At 42.2% G+C, this 23,186-nt stretch overlaps 1 protein-coding gene across 2 annotated transcripts in view; it reads left to right on the top strand.

Annotated features, from left to right (window-relative positions):
* The window catches only part of ASTN2 (astrotactin 2), a 661,578-nt gene that overhangs the window by 270,409 nt on the left and 367,983 nt on the right, over positions 1-23,186 (top strand). For both annotated transcript variants that reach the window (XM_077468007.1, XM_077468041.1), the window contains one exon: positions 1,893-2,060. In XM_077468007.1, the coding sequence (XP_077324133.1) occupies positions 1,893-2,060 (168 nt within the window). The remainder of the gene's footprint in view (positions 1-1,892; positions 2,061-23,186) is intronic.

Here is a 23,186-nt window from a genome sequence, read left to right as displayed (position 1 = left end):
CCAGTCTGCTTACCAACCGAATTAGGCTGTCCAACAGTCGGCACAGAGTGTCTCCACAGTTGGAGAACATGCTTTCTAAAGGATAGATAAGGGGCAGGTGGACCTGGAGGTAGCCCAGTCCTCCTTAAAGGCTCAGGGGGCACATTGGACCCCCAGTACATAGCACAATGACAGCAAAGGTGCCCAGAGTGTCTCCTGACCACATTTTCACCAGTAACAAAGAGATTGTCATGTACCTGGTGGAAATCGAGCTGTAGAGGGGGCTTCTCTTGCATCTCTTGTCCAACACCCCTGGTAGAGATGACGTGGAGTGTGGGACACAGAGTGGCACAAGGGCCAGTATAGCAGGTGGCACCAGCTGAGGCTTGACAGGAACCTGATGGCTGCAAGGTCACCAGACAGGCACCCGGAACTGGAACTTTATGACTATTGAACAGTAGGTAGGAGCGTAGCTGAAACATAAGCCAGGGGGCCGGGCAGTACAGGTACAGGAACGTGAGACTGAAGCAGGAACAGGATACAAGCCTGGTTTGGTACACAGTCGGGCTGCAAGGTACAGGAGCATGAAACAGGAGCAGGGTCAAGCACAGGCTGAGGTCACAGGTAGGCAGGAGAGTTCAGGTAAAGCCTTGTCAAACACAGGTAAGCAGGAAACGGATCAGGGCACAGGCAAACAGGAACAAGCTGAAAGACCACTCAGCAATCTGTTCATGTCACTGCTTGGTTTGCGTGCATGTGTGTGTGCGCGCATGCTCATGTACGCGCTCGCACATGCGCATACGCATATTTCTTCTTGTGCACACGCCAATGCGCATTTGTTTACTGGTCTTCTCTTACAGAAATGGCCCCTGTCCCCATCTATAACTGGCCTTCACAGCAAGGAGCACATGGAAGGGCAAACGCATGACAGACAAAACCTGAGGAAATTCCAAGCTCAACTCACCAATCAGTCTGCTTACCAACCAAATTAACTTGTCCAACAGACTGCATTAAAAACAGGGGTTTAGTTAGCACACATTTGCAAATGCATTCCTGAGCTGCAAGGCCTCTTCACAGCTTACCCTATCCTTGTGAGCAAGTCAGCAGTGCTGAAACGCATCAAGTTTGGTTTCAGGTGAAGACAATATTGGATGCAGTCTTTTTTACAATCTTTTAAGCGGATCTTCACCCTCTCCACCCCATTTTTTTCCCTTTTCAGACCAATCCAGAGCAATGCTAAGGGTTTTTTACCATTTCACATACTCAAGCATCCAGTGTATCTTGAAGTGTCCTACAGAGTCCTGTCATAATTCTGCCCCTGCTCTGTCCCAAACCACCATGTTCTTATGTGATGTCATCAGAAGGTCCACCAACTCTTCTGGGTTCAGTCACCGGGCCTCACAGTGACACGCCCTTATGGCCCTTCCCTTGTTCTTTTCTCAATGAAGCACTATGCCTCCTGGGATATGTGATGTGCATATTCCAATAGGCCTGGGTGGTCGACATGTGAGCCTGAAGCCCGCATCACAGTGACCTACAGTATATTGACCTTGCCTATAATTATAACATAAAGCTTACAGTCCATTCATAGAAATAAAATTGTGAAGGATTGTTTCTCATTCATTAGAATCTAAAGTTCGTTTATTGCCATTTTTTGTAATGAGAGAATTGTATTTTTGCAGCCTAGCTTTACAAATGTCACCCGTAGCTTTTTAAAGGTTACCAATTTTAATTATTCTACTCACAATTCCACATGTAGTTGTAGAACATATGCAGTTACTAGTCCCCAAGGACCAGACTATGATTTCATAATTTTGTGTTTGTACAATAAACTGAAATAATATAATCTACTTGTTAAAATTTAATTGAACCAGCCTGATAAAATATATGACTTTTATCTGTTTAATTTGTAGGCAGCAGCTTTGTAATCACAGAAGGCAGCTATCTCGATATATCTAACTGGGTAAACCCAGCCCAGATTTTTCTCTACTATCAAGTAAATGCCACCTCTCCGTGGGTGCGGGATCTTTGTGGCCAAAGAACTATAGATTCCTGTGAACAGATATGTGACCCAGAGACAGGTGAGTCCAAGAGTCCTTGTTATGGATGCATGCAAGTTGATAATGAATGCTGCTAGGCATTGAACATTATAGCATCCAAAGGTCCCTCATTTTCAAGTACTTTTCCACTTTTTTCCTCAGTTGTCTCTGTTGGTTTGATGTAGGGAACAGGATTCGACCTCTAAATTATCGCATTTTAAATAAAAAAAAAATGGTGCTTATAAAAGCACTTGTGGGTTTTACCAACCATTTTTTATTTTATTTTTTTATTCTTCCAGGTCTTTGGGCATGCTTATTTCAGATGCTTGCAAAATGAGCAAACAGTGTGACCAAGCAATGAAAAAAGCAAATAGATTTCTAGAATGTATCACTGGAGAGACCACCAGTAGGTGGAGGAATGTCCTGATTACTCTAGATAGATCTTTATATAACCAAAGGGATCACCAGGAGGAGGAAGAAGGTCCTGATTCTTCAATATAGATTTATTATATCACTAGAGGGGTCACCAGCAGGATGAAGGAGGTCCTGATTCCTCTATATAGATTTATTATATCACTCGAGGGGTCAGCAGTAGGAGAAAGGAGGTCCTGATTCCTCTATATAGATCTTTAGGTATCACTAGAGGGGTCGCGAACACGAAGAAGGAGGTCCTGATTGATCTATATATAGAGGTGAAGTAATCACTTGAGGGATCACCAACAGGAGAAAGCAGGTCTTGATTCACTTAAATAAATCCTTAGTTAGCACTAGAGGAATCACCAGCAGGTGGAAAAATGTCCTGGTTCCTCTAAATAGATATTTATATCACTAGAGGGATCACCAGGAGGAGGAAGAAGGTCATGATTTCTCTATATAGATTTTTATATCACTAGAGGGGTCACCAGCAGGCGGAAGGAGGTCCTGATTCATCTATATAGATCTTTAGGTATCACTAGAGGGGTCACCAACATGAGGAAGGATGTTCTGATTCCTCTATATAGATCTTTACATCACTAGAGGGATAACCAGCAGGAAGAAGGAGGTCCTGATACCTATATATAGATCTTTAGGTATCACTAGAGGGGTCACTAACACGAAGAAGAAGGTCCTGATTTATCTATATATATAGGTGAAGTAATCACTAGAGGGATCACCAACAGGAGGAAGCAGGTCTTGATTCACCTAAATAGATCCTTAGCACTAGAGGGATCACCAGCAGGAGGAAGGAGGTCCTGATTCCTCTGTATAGATCTTTATATCACTAGAAGGATCACCAGGAGGAGGAAAAGGGTCCTGATTCCTCTAAATAGATCTTTATATCACTAGAGGGATCACCAGGAGGAGGAACAAGGTCCGGATTCCTCTATACAGTTCAATCATGGCAAACCTTGGCACCCCAGATGTTTTGGAACTACATTTCCCATGATGCTCATGCACTCTGCAGTGTAGTTGAGCATCATGGGAAATGTAGTTTCAAAACATCTGGGGTGCCAAGGTTCGCCATCACTGATATAGATCTTTATATCACTAAAGGGATCACCAGGAGGAGGAAGAAGGTCCTGATTTCTCTATATAGATTTTTATATCACTAGAGGGGTCACCAACACGAAGAAGGAAGTCCTGATTGATCTATATATAGAGGCTAGGGATCACCAACAGGAGGAAGCAAGTCTTGATTCATCTAAATAGATCCTTAGTAATCACTTGAGGGATCACCAACAGGAGGAAGCAGGTCTTGATTCACCTAAATAAATCCTTAGTTAGCACTAGAGGGATCACCAGGAGGAGGAAGAAGGTCCTGATTTCTCTATATAGATTTTTATATCACTAGAGGGGTCACCAACACGAAGAAGGAAGTCCTGATTGATCTATATATAGAGGCGAGGGATCACCAACAGGAGGAAGCAAGTCTTGATTCATCTAAATAGATCCTTAGTTAGCACTAGAGGGATCACCAGCAGGAGATAGGAGGTCCTGATTCCTCTATATAGATCTTTATATCACTAGAGGGATCACCAGGAGGAGGAACAAGGTCCGGATTCCTCTATATAGTTCTTTATATCACTAAAGGGATTACCAAGAGGAGGAAGAAGGTCCCGATTTCTCTAAATAGATGTTTATATCACTAGAGGTGTCACCAGCAGGAAGAAGAGGGTCCTGATTCCTTTATATATCTCCAAAGGGGTCACCAGCAGGAGGAATGAGGTCCTGATTTCTCTATATAGATCTCTATATCATTAGAGGGATCACCAGTGGGAGGAAGGAGGTCATGATTCCTCTATATAGATCTATATATCACTAGAGGGGTCACCAGCAGGATGAAGGAGGTCCTGATTCCTCTATTTAGATCTTTATATTACTAGTGGGATCACCAGCAGGAGGAAGGAGGTCCTGATTCCCCTATATAGATCTTAAGTTAGACCTCATTTAGAATACTCTGTCCAGTTCTGTTGACCTCACCTACAAATAGATATTTAGAAGACAGAACAAGTGCAGAGATGAGCAATAAGAATGGTAAAAGGTTTTAGGGACAAAACATATCAGGAGAGACTTCACTAACTGAATATGTACAGTCCTTGGGAAAGCAGGAAAAGGGGGGACATGACTAAAATGTTTAAATACATGAAGGGTGTGAAGAAGGTGAAAAAGGACAGTACTGTCAATATGAAGCCAAGATCAAGAACATGGGGCATGACCTCAAACTAGCATAAGTAAATTTCAATGCTAATCTTAGATAGAATTATTCTACTGAAAGAGTCGTTGATGCTTGGAATAGACTTCCAGCAGATGTAGTGAAAAAAATGTGATATATATATATATATATATATATATATATATATATACACACAGTATACACACACAGTATTTAAAAAGGGTCACACTCTGCCATCACTCGGTTCTATGTTTCTATGTAACTTAACATATGTAACAACATAACTTGTGCTAGGAAGTGTACCAATTTTTTTCCTCAGAAAGTTTGAAGGTATGGAAGTTGTCTTAACCAACCTGGAATTTTGGTGAATGCTTGGGTCCCTCCAGAGCAGGCAGTAGTGGATTCATTTCCTCCCTAATAGTGTCTGCATAGTTCTAACACCAAAGTCACTCAGTAGAGCCATTTGGGTAGGACCAGTGGAACCTTTCTTCTCAATGAAATACCTACTGACTTTATGACTATGAAATTATCTTTTTTCTTAATGACCACCAATGTTAAGGGCATGCTTCTCACAGACGACCAATCGCCACTTATCACCAATGTAAGGAGCATTCTTGCCACTGATCACCAATCATTAGGGGACACCTCTTCCACTAATAACTAGGGTGAATATCTCCATGATCAATAATACAAAGGTACACCACTCACCATTGGTCTAACTCAACATTTCTTCACTTGTCTCCAATGTAAAGGTGTTCTATGGATTTTACTGTCTGTATTTCTTTTCCATGAGCTGTGGATATAAGTATTTATGTCAGGGGTTCCTCCATAGTTAAAAGGTTGACAATGGCTGATCAAGTATGTATTAGTATAATTGTATATTGGTATTATATCAAGCATGCTTATTTTAGAATAGTTAACAAAGATAAGGTGCTATAGAGACACTGCAGAGTCTCGTAGACATAAAGGCTTTCACCGACATATAAAGTATACTTAAACCCAAATACAAAACCATCACACAATCCTCAATGTTTTAAGATCTTCAGCTTTCATTAAAATCATATCTGGTGGTGAACCTGCCAAGAAGGTTCTTGTTCAGGCCTTTCCTGTTTATGAGGTGTGTGACAGTGCTGTGACCTGTAACAGTTGGAAAAGGGTTTAGTGTCACCCTAGGTTCTCATCCAGGCAAGTTGAGGAGCTCTGGGAAACTCGCGTCTTACAGAGCAAACAGTTTTTTCAGTTTCCTCAGAAGTTGGCAAAACCCAGTTAGGGTCCAGGAGTCTGAAGACTTTGTAGAGACTTGGTACAAACAAACAGCGACTGCCCCATCCTATAACTGGCCTTAACAGCAAGAGGCACATGGAAGGGAGATGCATGTCAAACAAAAACAAGGAAAAATTCACAGCTTAATTTACTAGCCAGCCTGCAACAAACCAAATATGTCCTGTGTACCAGTTCACATTAAAAACTGGGCATGCAGCAGAGTCGTATCAGCCGAACTGACAGCATCTGTCTAGAGAGGCAGAATGCGGCCTGGCCGTCTCATACCCAAATGGGAAGATGTCCAAGGAACTTGTGAGCACTAAGCTTTTCCTTTTCGTCTGGAACCGAATACTTTCCCTGACAGATGGAGGGACCTGTCCCTACACTACCCACAAGTGAATGCTGGGGAGGACGGATTTAAAAAAAAAAATTGCTGACCCAAGATGGCCACCATGGGTCACCTGGATGCAGCACAGCCCATCGGAATGCTGCCTCCAGAAACCAGGAAACCACAGAGAAACCAAGCTTCCCCTGATTTCCTTTCCAAGCTGTGATGTCAGTTAGGTGAATGAAAAGGATCCATGTGTTCATATGTTCCATGTAAATGACATGACATACACAAGTGAAAAAGACAGAACTGAGGTGGACACGTTCCAGTACCGGTTGGTTGCCACCTACAGTGGAGGAAGCAGACTGCACCTGCCTACAAGCTCATCCCCGGTTGAAGGCAGAACTCTACCAAACTGTTAATGCCTTTCTGGTAGGGATGGGGTGCATTTGTTTGGCCAGGGGCCAGGCTGAGAAAAGCCCTCATTCCCCTGGAGTGGCAGTCTAGAGGTGCCAGAATAATTAACTTTTGGGTAACTCCTACCGTTTTTAGTATGTCACCATGGTCACAGCACTTCTGCGTGCTTTTTTTTTTCACATCTGCCTCCTTGCCTCAGCAGGTCTTCTGAAGAATGGGGTCTGCCTGGTTTCGGCCAGGAGGACCACACATACTCCAGTCCCCATCAGGGGTCTGGCACCCCACTGGATCAGGGCAAGGGACCTTTCTCTTCAGAGGAGGACCATGTGTTATGTCATATGCACTGTTTTGTGGTTCACTTTTAGTTTTTTTTTTGCACCTGATGCGTAGTTTCGAGTGTGAGTACCTCAAAAAAAAAAAAAGAAGAAAATAATTGTGATGTGGATGAATCAATGTGAGAATGCATGGGGAAGAATGTGGCTTCCCAAGTAGGGTAGCAAGAATGAACCAAGCATTGCTTCCAGTTCTAACCTCGTAAAGTGATGCAAAGATCCCTGTTCAATATTGGCCACTTATTCTTGGTAACCAAATAAACCTTATTTATACAAAACAACAAAAAGTCTGGAATGGGATAATTAGTGCAGTCAATGCAAGTGATCACAATCTGAAGACACCACCACCAGAAAAGAACCTCAGAAATATAAAAGGTAATTATAATTTCATTATCTAAATATTTCTCTATGTAATGCCAGACATGAACATTTTCTACATTTTAGAAATATTCTTTTTGCTGTCTTCACAGATCTCTACATAACAAAGTAAGCAGCTGGTACAAGTGTGCAATGGGCACAGATGGTGGGCCATCCCAGTCTTTCAAGATTACAGATTATGAGGAGGAGTTGATGCAAGCAGTTGGACTTTAGTTTACGTCTGGCCTTGATCGGGATTAATTAGACGCAGGCTACCCTGGTAAATGTATCTTTTCTTTATTAAATATTCATTTCACACTGTGTTTTTTTTTTTTTTTATCATGTTCAAATCATCATGTTAAAAAAAGAAGACGCTGAATACCTACTGCTCCAGTGGGGGTGGTGAGTCTGTATTCTGCTGTCTTCAGGCAATACAATATCTGGCAAAGTCTTATGCACTTGATACGAGCGGTGAATGCCTGTACCCCTCGCCATGCACTGTGGTTCCCGCTACTGGCCCTTACATCACTATTGAGTCCTGTAGTGACAAAGGGGTCTGCAGGAGGAACCATTGAATGTGCCAGGAGACAAAGGCATTCAACACTCCTGGAGGAGTGAAAACACTGAAGCCTTGGGTCTTATCTAATTTTTGAGGATAGCTGAACATTTCTTTTGTTACTTATAGTTTATAATTCTGGCAGCATTAGATAAATTAGTTAATGTATTTCATATGTAGTGGAATTAGAACACCAGTCAAGTTTTTATTGCTGTTGGTGTCGCCGTTAGGAAACTTCACCCTTTCTTTTTGTCCTGGTGACCCTTATCACTGAAAATGAAAGACCATCTCAAAGTGGTTGGAGTGGTTGCCAGAACAGGAATAGAAAGCTCAGTGTCGTCCACCACCAGTGTCTCTGCCCTATCCCTCCACTGCCTTCCAATCCCCAAAGAAAAAAAATAAAATAAGCTTTTCCTTCTTGTCTGGAACCTTTCCCTGCCGCTAATACTGTCCATAACAGAAGGGGGTCCTGTCCTCACACTATCCACACGTAAAAAAGTGAGGCAAAACCTGGGAAGCAGGGACTCTGCTGACCCAAGATGGCCACCAAGGGTCACCAAATGCAGTGCAGCCAACCAGATTGCTGCCTCCAGGAACCAGGAAACCACAAAAAAATCAAGTTTCCCCTGACTTCCTCTCCATGCTGTGATGCTCTTCTGGTTGGGTGCCAAAAACAGTTAAGTCAAAAATAGTTCACAACAAACCCAGTGGGAAAGGATACAAATGGAAGCACTCACAAATGCCAACATTATGTAGCAGAGCAGGTATCACTCAAACTGACAGCATCTATCTGGAGGGGCAGAATGCAGCCTGACGGTCTTGTACCCAAATGGGAAGATGCCCAAGGAACTTGCAAGCCCTAAGCTTTTCCTTCTCATCTTGAACATTTCCCTGCCTCTAATATTGCCCTGACAGACGGGGGGACTTTTCCCTTTTCTTTCCACACGTTAAAGGGCAGCAAATCCTGGGAAGCAGGAACTTAAAAAGACTCTGCAGACCCAAGATGGCCATTAAGAGTCACCTGGGTGTAGTGCAGCCAACCAGAACGCTGCCTCCAGGTACCAGGAAACCACAGAGAAACCAAGTTTCCCCCGACTTCCTGTCCAGGCTGTGATGATCTGGTCAGGCACCACCTACAGTGGTTGGGCCCGGCAACTAAGAACTAATAACACTTAATAACAACATACAAAGCCATTCACAAACTCTGCCCCAAGCTACATCACCAATCTTGTCTCAATATATCACCCAAACCGTCCTGGTCTGACCTCCTGATCTGTAGTTCCCTGGTCACCCCATTCCATGCTCACCTCCAGGACCTCCAAGACTTCTCCAAAGCCTCTCCTATCCTCCAAAATGCCCTACCCAATTCTGTGCTGCCATCTTATACCTTGTCCACCTTTAGGCAATCCCTGAAAACTCATTTCATCAGAGAAGCCTATCCCACCTCCACCTAAAAAAAAAAAACTTATATTTTTACATCAGCTCATCCAATTACAGGTATTGCCTTTGGTACCGCTTGCTCCTCCCTATTAGATTGTAAGCTCTCACTAGCGGGGCTTGAACTGTATTGTAACTGTACTGTCTCCCTTTAATTGTAAAGCACTGTTGGTGCTATATTAACTGGTTCCCGAACCAGCCGCCGCAGTATCTGCAGCAAGATGGTTCCCCTGGGTGAGCCATCGTAGCTGTACGTCGGCTCTTTAAGACGCTGTAGGAGACGCACGTCCACAGCGTGCCCCCGGAGCCGGTGCGAGTGCCCGGCGGGCGTGATGACTGCTGCGCACCCGCGATCGCTCGTGAAAGAGCGAGACCCGGCATCACAAATCCCGGTTCTGTCAATGGAGAGGAGACCGACCGTGTGTTCCTACTAAGTAGGAACACCGATTGGTCTCCTCCACTTGTCAGTCCCATCCCCATTAGAACACACCTAGGGAGCACAGTTAACCTCTTGATTGCCTCCCAGTGTTAACCCCTTCCCTACCAGTGACATTTATACAGTAATCAGTGCATTTTATAGCTCTGATACAGTAATCAGTGCATTTTTATAGCTCTGATCGCTGTATAAATGTCAGTGGTCCCAAAAGTGTCCGATTTGTCCGCCACAATATCGCAGTCCTGATAAAAATCGCTGAACGTAGAAGTTATAACTTTTGCGCAAACCAATCAATATACGCTTATTGCGATTTTTTTTACCAAAAATATGTAGAAGAATATGTATCAGCCTAAACTGAGGAAATTTTTTTTTTTTTTTAAATGGGATATTTATTATAGCAATAAGTAAAAAATATTGTGATCAGATCAAATATCACCAAAAGAAAGCTCTATTTGTGGGGAAAAAAAAGGACGCAAATGTATTTGGGTATAGCATCGCACGAGCGTGCAATTGTCAGTAAAAAGCGTTGCAGTGCTGTATCGCAAAAAATGGCCTGGTCAGGAAGGGGGTAAATTCTTCCAGGGCTGAAGTGGTTAAACAGAAAAATTCTTGTAGCAATGGATTTTATTCCGGGGCATATAGAGAATGGTACCACAAAGTAAATTCATAAAATCATAAGGTTTATTACCCAAATATTAAAATTGTAAATATTCAGTGTTTACAAAGTGAAGTTCACAAATCTTATTTCAATTCAACATCCATGTTAGCTTGACGTGTTTCAAATGCTTCAAATAGCTACATCAGGAGCTCATGTGAACACCCATATAGGAAAATCCAGTATTGGAAAATTAAATGTTTCCAGCTGCAGGGGAAACTCTCAATTACAAAAGGGAACAGATGAGGGACATGAAGATAATTGTCCAAAAGGTGTCAACAAAACTCCAATATAGTCCTCCCCTCCTTTTTTTACATTAAAAAGCAAAGAGCTTCAAAGATAAAGAGCAAAATATTCATGCAAGAATCCAAAATCAGTTCTGGTCCAGAGTTCAATCCTGCCATCCATAGATAGCATGGAACAGCACCCTTAGAACCTTGACCACAATAGCAATGTACATATCCCAGGTAGTTTAATAATCTGCAGGTCAAGATACTCCAATCACCATCCCCCAGGCAGATCCAATCAAACTTCTGTATAATAAAGGGAAGATCTTCCAATTGGAATGCTAGTGACTATGATCCTGGTGATTACCAAGGATTTCCCTCACTTAGGAGGAACTTTCTCTCAGTCCCTATTGTGACTATGGGAGATGAAGAGAAATCTTTGCCAAATTTGACACAGAAAAAAAAACTAACAGAGGTTATACCTCTCCATTGCTCTGTCTAAGGTGAAAACAGGTTTTGGTTAAGGTCTACTTTTATGGCCTTAACCCCATTTCCTCATTTCCTTAAGAACAATGGTCTCCAAACTGCGGCCCAGGTCCAAATACTGCCCTTTGCTTCTATCCAGCCCTTGGGGCACTATTTCATTGACTGACATCAACGAAGGCACAGTTCCTCCCAATGACACCAACAATGGGGCTCAGTGATACCAACGATGGGACACAATTCCTCCCAATGACACCAAGATGGGGCACAATTCCTCCCAATGTCACCAATGATGGGGCACAATTCCCACCAAAGATTCCAACGATGGTACAATTCCTACCAAAGATTCCAACGATAGGACACAATTCCTCCCAATAACACCAACATGGGGCACAATTCTTCCCAATATCACCAATGATGGGGCACAATTCCTCCCAATGTCACCAAAGATGGGACACAATTCCTACCAAAGATAACAATGATGGGGCACAATACCTCCCAATGACATCAAAGATGGGGCACATTTTTTTCCCAATGGCATCAACGATGGGACACAGCTCTTCCCCATGACAATAACAATGGGGCACAATTCCTACCAAAGACACCAACGATGGGGCACAATTCCTCCCAATGACACCAAAGATGGGGCACGATACCCACCAATCACACCAACGATGGGGCACAGTTTCTTCCAATGACATTAACAATAGGGCCCAATGACACCAACGATGGGGCAAAATTCCTCTTACTGACACCAAAAATGGGGCATTGTTTACCCCCAACTGGGACATTTTCTACTCTTGATGGCCACAGTTCGGCCTCCCTAAAGTCTTAAGAACAGTAAACAGGCCGTTGTATAGAAAGTTTGGAGACCCCTGCTTTAGAATGTTAAAGGCCCTAAACGTAGACCCTTTATTATTTATTTATAAGTAGCATATAGTTAGGCCTTGTATGTTTAGTACATATACACTATATTGTCAAAGGTATTGGGACAGCTGCCTTTACATACACATGAACTTTAATTGGCATCCCAGTCTTAGTCCGTAGGGTTCAATATTGAGTTGGCCCACCCTTTGCAGCTATAACAGCTTCAACTCTTCTGGGAAGGCCGTCCTTAAGGTTTAGGAGTGTGCCTATGGGAGTGTTTGACCATTCTTCCAGAAGCGCATTTGGGAGATCAGGCACTGATGTTGAAAGCGAAGGCCTGGCTCACAGTCTCCCTTCTAATTCATCCCAAAGGTGTTCTATTGGGTTGAGGTCAGCACTCTGTGGAGGCCAGTCAAGTTCCTTCACCCCAAACTCGCTCATCCATGTCTTTATGAACCTTGCTTTGTGCACTAGTGCGCGGTCATGTTGGAACAGGAAGGGGTCATCCCCCAAACTGATCCCACAAAGTTGGGAGCATTAAATTGTCCACAATGTCTTGGCATGCTGAGTTCCCTTCACTGGAACTAAGGGGCCAAGCCCAACCCCTAAAAAACAACCCAACACCATAACCCCCCCTCCACCAAATGATTTGGACCAGTGTACAAAGCAAGGACCATAAATACATGGATGAGCGTGTTTGGGGTGGAGGAACTTGACTGGCCTAACTCCAAGGCTGGGGTATAAAGGCAGGTTGTCCCAATACTTTTGGAAATACATTATATATATATTACAAAAGTGAAAAGACATGTTTTTGTGAGATATACTATATATATATATATATATATATATATATATATATATATATATATATATATATATATATATAGATATTTTAGCTAGCTAACTATGTCCCTCAGTGTTTTACTACAACATACCATTCAAAAAAAATGTGACTTTAAAGGCTTTTTACGTTCCCCCCCGTTTTTAGTTCTAACTTACATTATTAAGATCAAGTTTTATAAAATGACTCTATTTTCACGATACAAAAGCTTCTGTAAGTACAATACCCTCCTACTGTCTCCAAACCTTCTTCTCAGCTTGAATAAATTATGTCTACTTAATAATCTCAAATATTCAATTATCTTCCAATTCCTCAAGCTGGTACTTTTAGAGGTGCGAGACCACTTCTCAACAGGTTTTACAGATATTAATTCTGTTTCTTTAGGAGATAAAAGGGTAGAAGATAATTTAGTTTTAGCACTTGGTCAGTCGGGCACCCAAGCCAACATAACCTTATGAATGGGGCAAGGGGGTCACGTGGGATATAAGGATCTTCAAAGACCAAAGTTAGTACCCAATGGTTAGACTGTCAATAAAAAAGTTATTCCCTACTGATTATTAAACTATCAAAGATAAAAGCATTAAAATGCATTGGTGTAGATATACAGCGCGCACCATTCTTCCTTGGGGGAGGTGGTGCAACATCAATTTGACCAATGTACTAGATCAGGGGTCTTGAAACTTTCTAAACAAGGGGCCATTTTACTGTCCTTCAGACTTAAGGGGGGGTCGGACTGTGGCCAGTGGGAGTAGAAAATGTCCTGGTGTCAGTGACGGTAAACAATGCCATCATTTTAGTGGGAGGAATAGTGTCCCAACATTGGTATAAGTTGGAGGAATAATGCCCCATCATTGGTATCAGTGGGAGGAATAGGGCCCCGTCATTGATATCAGTGGGAGGAATAGTGTCCCATAATTGGTATCAGTGGGAGGACTAGTGCCCCATCATTGGTGTCAGTGGGAGGAATAGTGTCCCATCATTGGTATCAGTGGGAAGAATAGTGTCTCCCATCATTGGTATCAGTGGGAGGAATAGTGCCCCATCATTGATGTCAGTGGGGGGAATAGTGCCCCCATCATTGGTGTCAGTGGGAGGAATAGTGTACCATCATTGGTATCAGTGGGAAGAATAGTGCCCCATCATTGGTGTCAGTGGGAGGAATAGTGCTCTATTGGTGGTGTCAGTGGCAAGATTAATGCCCCAATTGTTGGTGTCAGTAGAAAGAATAGTACCCAAATGTCCGGATACTGTAAAGGCAAACAAAGGGCCACAGTTTGGAGATCTCTGTGCTACATAATTAAATATGCAGAAACTTTATTTTTTAGTTTAATGTAGAGTGGGTTTTGGTCTGCTGCTTTCTGTGTACCCAGTAAGGTGATTCACCTTCTTCATTCCTTCCTTCCTGGAGGCCATAGTCATCAGGACAGAAATGTGAATAAATGAAAGTGAGGGAACATCTAAGATTTCAAGTTGTCCTGCTGGAAGAGAAATGCAGGAGAAATCTTGCAATAGATAAAAAAAAGAGTAAAGAATGTCTAGGACAGTCTTTCTCTAACCTTTTTATCCAAGAGGAAGCCTTTAAATAATTTTCAGGTCTCAGGAAACCCCTGCTAAAATTGGGGGTTCAGTAGAAAAAATGCCACTTACATGCGGTCATTGGGAAAATGCTAGTGGTGGTCAGAATGTCAAATGCCATCCTTTAGGACAGCTAAAAAGATTGTTGATATCCTGGTGATGGCAAATAGCCTTAGGCTGCGTTCACACTGAGGAATAGAGCGGCTCACAGTAGGGGGTCCGGTGCGTCTCCATTCACCAAATTTTTGGCTGAATTCGGACCTGAAATGGACCAGAAAACACACAGGACTCCCCTGCAATTAACACCGGAGCCGCCCGAAGATGTGCGAACTGGCTCCACAGAGAGTCGGTCACAATCTCCCGACACTTCGAATTGGATCCACATCTAATTCGCACTTTTGTGAACCCAGCCTCAGACCCGGAACTATCCAGGCACCATAAGATGGGATGTCAACTACAGCTCAAGGAACCCCAGCAACATTTGGAGCAACCCTAGGGTTCCATGGAAGCATGGTTGAGAATTTCTGGCCTAGGAGGAAATTTAGTCTCGCTTCCTGTTTGTACAGCATGGGAATTGAAGTGAATTCTTGGGGTTCTTACTCTTCTCTACTCCTTCCGAATTAAAAAAAAATGGCTTTGGATGAATTTAATATACAATATAGCGCCAATCCTCATTTAATTTGTTTGTATTTTTTTTGTGATCATCCAAAAAGGATGACACCTACATCCCGGTAAAGGATAGGCCTACAGAAACCATGCTAGAAGCTGAAGAACAAGCTCCAAGTATGTTGTAACATATACATATTTGTACATTGTAAATGAAGCTGATTGGAGTGATGACCAGTGACATCAATATTGTCATACAGGTCACATATGCCAAGAGAACCGGTGTAGTAAAAGAAGTACCATTCATAATTTGCATTTCAAATCTCTATTTGGCCAGCAATTTGATTGTTCCTCCTAAATATGGCCTTGTTATATGAAGGTAGTTGCCAACTGCCCACTACAGTGCGGGCCAGCTGCGCAAAATCATTTATATACAGTATCTCACAAAAGTAAGTACACCCCTCACATTTTTGTAAATATTTTCTTCTTTTATCTTTCATCTTTTCATGGGACAACACTGAAGAAATGACACTATGCTACAATGTAAAGTAGTGAGTGTACAGCTTGTATAACAGTTTAAATTTGCTGTCCCCACAAAATAACTCAACACACACAACTCAAACTGTCCCTCCTTTACACTGAAGCAGAAGTTGAGGAGCCGATCATGAGACCTGACAAGATCAACTTCAGAATAGGTAAGTATATACAGTATGTCATAAAAGTGAGTGGATCCCTCACATTTTTGTAAATATTTTATTCTATCTTTTCATGGGACAGCACTGAAGAAATTATGCTTTGCTACAATGTAAAGTAGTGAGTGTACAGCTTGTATAACATTGTAGATTTGCCGTCCCCTCAAAATAACTCAACACACAGCCATTAATGTCTAAACCGCTGGCAACAAAAGTCAGTACACCCCTAAGTGGAAATGTCCAAATTGGCCCAAAAGTGTCAATATTTTGTGTGGCCACCATTATTTTCCAGCACTGCCTTAACCCTCTTGGGCATGGAGTTCACCAGAGCTTTACAGGTTTCCACTGGAGTCCTCTTCCACTCCTTCATGACGACATCACGGAGCTGTTGGATCTTAGAGACCTTGCGCTCCTCCACCTTCTGTTTGAGGATGCCCTACAGATGCTCAATAGGGTTTAGGTCTGGAGATATGCTTGGCCAGTCCATCCCCTTTACCCTCAGCTTCTTTAGCAAGGCAGTTGTCATCTTGGCGGTGTTATATAAGTTGTTATACAAGCTGTACACTCACTACTTTACATTGTAGCAAAGTGTCATTTCTTCAGTGTTTCTTCAGTGTTGTCACATGAAAAGATAGAATAAAATATTTACAAAAATGTGAGGGGTGTACACACTTTTGTGAGATACTGTATATATCTAAATCTTCCAGAGGAAAAAACAAAGGTTTGGACTTTAAAGGCACACTAGTAAACAAACTAGTGGTAAAAATAGTTTTTTTATTGCAATTTTTTTTTACGTAGATAAAAAATTTTTTTTTGATAAATAGTACATATCAGTGTATACACTATAGAAAATATTCTCTATAGTTTATACACTTTTATGTACTATTTATAAAAAAAAAAAAATTTATCTACGTAAAAAATGTTTAATAAAAAAACTATTTTACCTCTAGTTTGTTTACCAGTGTGCCTTTAAAGTCCAAACATTTAGATCTTAGTTTTTTCCTATATCCGATTTTTCCTATATCCACTATTGGGGCTTTGGCACAAATAATACCTATGTACTCACAGTGTCACCCTGTGAGCACATTAAAAAACCCTATAAAAAATGTTCCTTTATATAGTTACATAGTTAGTCAGGTTGAAAAAAGACACAAGTCCATCCAGTTCAACCAAAAAAAATAAAATAAAAATAAATAAAATAAAATATACTATACATATATATACACATATACACACATACATATACCAGCCCATATACCCAATTCTATACCCACAGTTGATCCAGAGGAAGGCAAAAAAAAAACCAGCAGAGCATGATCCAATTTGCTAAAGCATGGGAAAAAATTCCTTCCTGATCCCCCAAGAGGCAATCGGATTTTCCCCGGATCAACTTTACCTATAAATTTTAGTACCCAGTTATATTACGTACACTTAGGAAATAATCCAGGCCTTTCTTAAAGCAATCCACTGAGCTGGCCATAACCACCACTGCAGGGAGTCTATTCCACATTTTCACAGCTCTTACTGTGAAGAAACCTTTCCGTATTTGGAGATGAAATCTCTTCTCCTCTAGACGTAAAGAGTGCCTCTTTGTTGACTTTAAAGTGAATAACTCGACACCAAGTTCCCTATATGGACCCCTTATATATTTGTACATGTTGATCAAATCCCCCCTTAATCTCCTCTTATCAAGAGTGAATAAATTCAGTTCCTCTAATCTTTCCTCATAGCTGAGTTGCTCCATGCCTCTTATCAGTTTGGTTGCCCTTCTCTGCACTTTCTCCAGTTCCCCGATATCCTTTTTGAGAACTGGTGCCCAAAACTGAACGGCATATTCCAGATGAGGTCTTACTAATGATTTGAACAGGGGCAAAATGATATCTCTCTCTCTGGAGTACATACCTCTCTTAATACAAGAAAGGACTTTGCTCGCTTTGGAAACCGCAGCTTGGCATTGCATGCTATTATTGAGCTTATGATCTACCAAAACCCCCAGATCCTTCTCCACTATGGATTCCCCCAGTTGTACTCCCCCTAGCGTGTATGATGCATGCATATTCTTAGCCCCCAAGTGCATAACCTTACATTTCTCAACATTAAACCTCATCTGCCACGTAGTCGCCCAATTAGACAGAGCATTGAGGTCTGCTTGTAAATTGGAGACATCCTGTAAGGACGTTATTGCACCACATAGCTTGGTGTCATCTGCAAAGACGGAAATGTTACTCTTGATCCCAGACCCAATATCATTTATAAAGATATTAAAAAGTAAGGGTCCCAGCACTGAACCTTGGGGTACACCACTCATAACCTTAGACCATTCAGAGTAAGAATCATTAACCACTACTCTCTGAATTCTGTCTTTTAGCCAGTTTTCTATCCATCTACAAACTGATGTTTCCAAACCTGTAGACTTTACCTTACACATGAGCCGTGTGTGCGGAACAGTATCGAATGCTTTTGCAAAATCCAAATATATCACATCCACCGCCACCCCTTTGTCCAAGGTTTTACTTACCACCTCATAAAAAGAAATCAGGTTTGTCTGACAACTCCTGTCTTTCATGAATCCATGCTGTCTGTTGCTCAAAATATTTTTTTCCTGCAAGAACTCATCTATGTGGTCTTTTATTAATCCCTCCAGTATCTTCCCAACTATAGAAGTTAAACTAACGGGTCTATAATTACTTGGTAAGGACTTTGTTCCCTTTTTAAATATAGGCACCACATTGGCCCTGCGCCAATCCAGTGGTACTATTCCTGTCATTAATGAGTCCCTAAAAATTAGATACAATGGCTTTGAAATTACAGAGCTCAATTCTTTTAGGATCCGTGGGTGGATGCCATCAGGTCCAGGTGCTTTCTCCACCTTTATTCTGTCCAAATATTTCTGGACCATATCACTTATGAGCCATTGTGGATTAGGGGCTGCGTCAGTACCACCCCCATTGTGGACATGAGCTCCCCCATGCTCCTTTGTATACACAGAGCTGAAGAAAGTATTTAATAAGTTAGCCTTCTCTTTGTCCCCAGTCACCCACTCCAGATTATTTTGCAAAGGGCCTACATGCTCAGACTTAACCTTTTTACTATTAATATATTTGAAGAATTTTTTGGGGTTTGTCCTACTGTCTTTTGCAATTTGTCTTTCATTTAGAATTTTTGCATCCTTGATTTCCTTTTTACATATTCTGTTAAATTCCTTGTAACATTTAAATGACACTAGTGTTCCTTCATTTTTATATTTTTTGAAAGCTCTTTTTTTATAGTTTATAGCTTTTTTAACTTTGGCCGTGAGCCACATCGGTTTTATTTTTAACCTTTTAAACTTATTGCCCATGGGAATATACTTTGCCGTGAGATCACAAACAAGCTTTTTGAAGAATTCCCATTTCTGTTCTGTGCCCATTGGTGCCAATATTCTCTCCCAGTCTAAGTCCTGGAGAGCAGCCCTCATCCTTGGAAAATTTGCTCTCTTGAAATTAAGTGTTTTTATCTTTCCCGTATGTGATTTTTGCTTACAGCTAACATCAAATGAAATCATGTTATGGTCACTGCTACCCAGATGTTCCTTTATCTGAACATTAGTAATACGTTCTGCATGGTTTGAGATTACCAGGTCCAACAGAGCATCATTCCTAGTTGGGGCCTCAATAAACTGTACCATAAAATTGTCCTGTAATAGGTTTACAAATTTTTGCCCTTTAACTGTCCCAGCAGTGCCATTACCCCAGTCAATTTCTGGGTAGTTAAAATCCCCCATTATTATCACTGTCCCAGCCCTTGCAGCCCTTTCTATCTGTGCAAGGAGCTGAGTCTCCACCTCCTCATTAACATTGGGTGGTCTATAACAAACTCCAATGATTAACTTTGAACTACGCGCATCTGTATGCAGTTCTACCCATAATGCCTCAGACTCATCACACTCTCCGCCCACCAGGTCCTCTTTCTTACTTGCTTTGAGATTATTTCTCACATACAGACAGACCCCTCCACCTTTCCTTTTTACTCTGTCTTTCCGAAAGAGTGCATAGCCAGGAATATTAATAGCCCAGTCATGTGAGGAATTAAGCCAAGTTTCAGCAATACCGATTACATCATAGCTCTCCTGATGCACCAGAGCTTCCAACTCACCTATTTTGCTTGGCAGACTTCTGGCATTGGCAAACAAACATTTTAATGTATTAATATATTTTGACCGGTCACACACTATCCTCTTGGGTGTTCCAAGATTACAACTAGGACTTGCTACTATATTTACCTTGGGTTTATGTGCTTCGGTTACCCCACCACTAATGCCCCTATTATTACCCTCTGGAATATGCTCCACGCTGACTATCTCTATCTCTGAACCCACCCCCCCATCACCTAGTTTAAAAAACCCTCTAACTTTTTGGCCATCCTCAATCCCAGCTGATCTGCACCCTCCTCATTTAGGTGCAGTCCATCCCTTCTATAGTACCGGTTGTCGACTGAGAAGTCGTCCCAGTCCTCCAGGAAACCAAACCCCTCCTTACTACACCAGCTTTTGAGCCACTTGTTTACTTCCCTAATCTCCCTCTTCCTTTCTGGTGTGGCTCGATGTACTGGTAGTATTCCTGAGAATACTACCTTGGAGGTCCTTTTCCTCAACTTAGCTCCCAAGTCCCTAAAATCATTCTTTAGGACACTCCATCTGCCTCTGACTTTGTCATTGGTGCCAACGTGCACCATGACAGCTGGGTCTTCCCCAGCCCCTCTCAGTAATCTGTCCACCAGATCCGTGATGTGCCGAACCCGAGCGCCCGGCAGACAACATACAGTTCGGCACTTCAGGTTGTTGTTACAGATTGGCCTCTCTGTCCTCCTAAGAATTGAGTCCCCTACCACCAGAATCTGTCTTTCCTTTCCCTTCTCTCCCCCCCCCACTCTCACTGGAGGAGTTCTTCTCCTGGCAGCTAGGAGAATCTCTCAGCTCCAGCAGTGCTGGTCCCTGACTGGGATCACCAATGTCACTCAATGGAGCGTACTTATTGGGATGCTCCAGCCCTGGATCGGCCTCCCTGGCACTTGCCCCTCTACCCTTCCTGACTGTCACCCATCTACTCTCTGCTACTGCCTGCACCTCCTTGTCTCCACCCACCTCTGTGCTGGCCCCTGCCGGCGCCTGCCGTGTACTATCCTGGTTCTTATTTAGGGTGGAGGGGCCTCTCAGTGCTGACAGTTGCTTCCCCAGATTCAGAACCTGGGCTTCCAGGAAAACAATGTGCTTACATTTTGCACAGCAGTATTCACCCTCGATCAGATGATCAAGGAACGCATACATGCCGCAAGATGTACACCGAGTCGCCTCTCCACACCCGCCAGTCATCGTACCTATTAATTTAATGAGGATTAGAGATTATACCCAGTCCAAATTACATAACAACTAGCTTCCTGACACTAATACTCAACAAGACAGTACACAGGTACTCACAGACCACTGTGCACCCACTATACACAATTACTAATGATACACACACACTACTCAGACAACACTCAGGTACTCACACTACACAGGTACTATGACCCCTGTTATAACCTCCTGTTTTCAACTCTGGGTTTTAACTCACCACTTTGACCAGTTCCACTTAGAGTTCTCACAAACTCAAGATGAGCAGGCTCAAATGAGTTCAACCCAAGCTTATATAGACCTCAAGCACCTGTGCCCAATTAAACTTCCAGAGGTCAAGCGGTTATATGAAAGTAGTAGACCTTCATTTTCTTTTGGGTTCATAAATGGTATTATCATGTCAGGGAGTTTGACTAATTTTTGGATTACAAATTGAGACTAAAATGAAGTAACTTTAAACTATGTTTTAGGCAATATTAAGAAGAGACCCAAGACTTTGAGTGGTTTCCCTTCAACTGGTCTAGTGCGGAAGACAGAGGACCGCTGTGATGTGCCACAACCAACAAAGACAACACAAGCTCTACAAAGACAGGTCCACAAGCTCTACAAGGACAGGTCCACAAGCTCTACAAGGACAGGTCCACAAGCTCTACAATGACAGGTCCACAAGCTCTACAAGGACAGACTCACAAGTTCTACAAGGACAGGCCCATGTGTTCTACAAGGACAGGTCCACAAACTTTACAAGGACAGGTCCACAAGCTTTACAAGGACAGGTCCACAAGCTCTACAAGGATAGGTCCACAAGCTCTACAAGGATAGGTCCACAAGCTCTACAAGGACAGGATTACAAGCTCTACAAGGACACCAATACCACCACCACCACCAACTTGACCTTCAATAAGAATTGCCTTTCCAGGCATATTAATTATTATGATGAGACTTTTTTTAGTCTTCGCCTTTGTGGGCAGAAGCAACTTAAAGCTAACCACAGCTCATACACTAAATGTATGGGGATCTTTCAACAGATAACGACATCCAGAACCAACACCTGATACAGTTGCAAAACTTAACAAGAGGAGTTTTATAGAGCAACTTCTGCACCCGTGAAAGACCCTTCCCAAAATGCTGGCAAATAAGAATACCTGAGATTTATGTTTCAGTATTTGGTGTTATAAATGATTACTGTAGCATTCAAAATGTTGATGATGACATTTGGCTAATAAAAAGACATGTTTGGTTTAAAAACACAATATGTATGAACATAATGTTTTTTTATATGTTGCCCTGAAGAGGATACTGTAGCTGCTGACTTTTTTTAAACACACATCTGCCAGTCCTGGGATCCAGCGCTGTCCTCACTCAGGCCGGTTCATCGCCAGTCTTTGGGTTTCCAGCTCCACCATCTTGGATGTGGGATGATGGCTGTGACTTCCTGTGGGGGTTGTAGATTTGGGGGGGGGGGGTGGGGTCAAACTTTGTAGATGTAGAGTGGGTACCTTGAGTTGTCAGTCCGCCCCTGTCAGCAGCACTGAGATGCAACAAAGGATGAAAAAAAAGAGGTGAAAATAGTATTTTTTTAATGAAATACTGTCAGTTGTGTATGATAGACAGTGATTTAGGGTTTGCATCTATTTACAGACAAGTACCCATTGACCCACATGCCAGAGCTCCTAACTAAACCCTGTTGAAACAAGTCACAGAGGACTGACTGGTCCAGGATAAATTAGAACCATGAATCACAACAATCTGTACATCAAGGTAGTGAAAATGTTTCCTATTGTGAAACCTTTCCTCCGTGTCCCTGAAGGTCTCATCTGCTACCTTAACCTAGCTGATTTATTCTGCTGAATTAAATTTCCGAATCCCCATTGATTTTGTTTTTTTACAAGTTTCATAAATACAGAGAATTCCGAGAAAATTATGATTACAAAGACAGGAAAGCTGAGAAACATCTGGAATAAATCGAGACATCAAAGTGCGTTGAATATATTGATTTTGAAGGGGGGGAGGAGACATAAATAGATCCAACAACATACACAGTGAATTAATGTGGAGAAAAGCAATTCCAA

Source organism: Lithobates pipiens, unplaced genomic scaffold (assembly GCF_037356315.1).
Source record: "Lithobates pipiens isolate NorthernLeopardFrog02 unplaced genomic scaffold, aLitPip1_a1.2 Scaffold_1, whole genome shotgun sequence".
NCBI classification, from domain to species: domain Eukaryota; kingdom Metazoa; phylum Chordata; class Amphibia; order Anura; family Ranidae; genus Lithobates; species Lithobates pipiens.
Note: the sequence above shows the minus strand (reverse complement) of the source record. Positions and strands in the feature narration are given on the sequence as shown.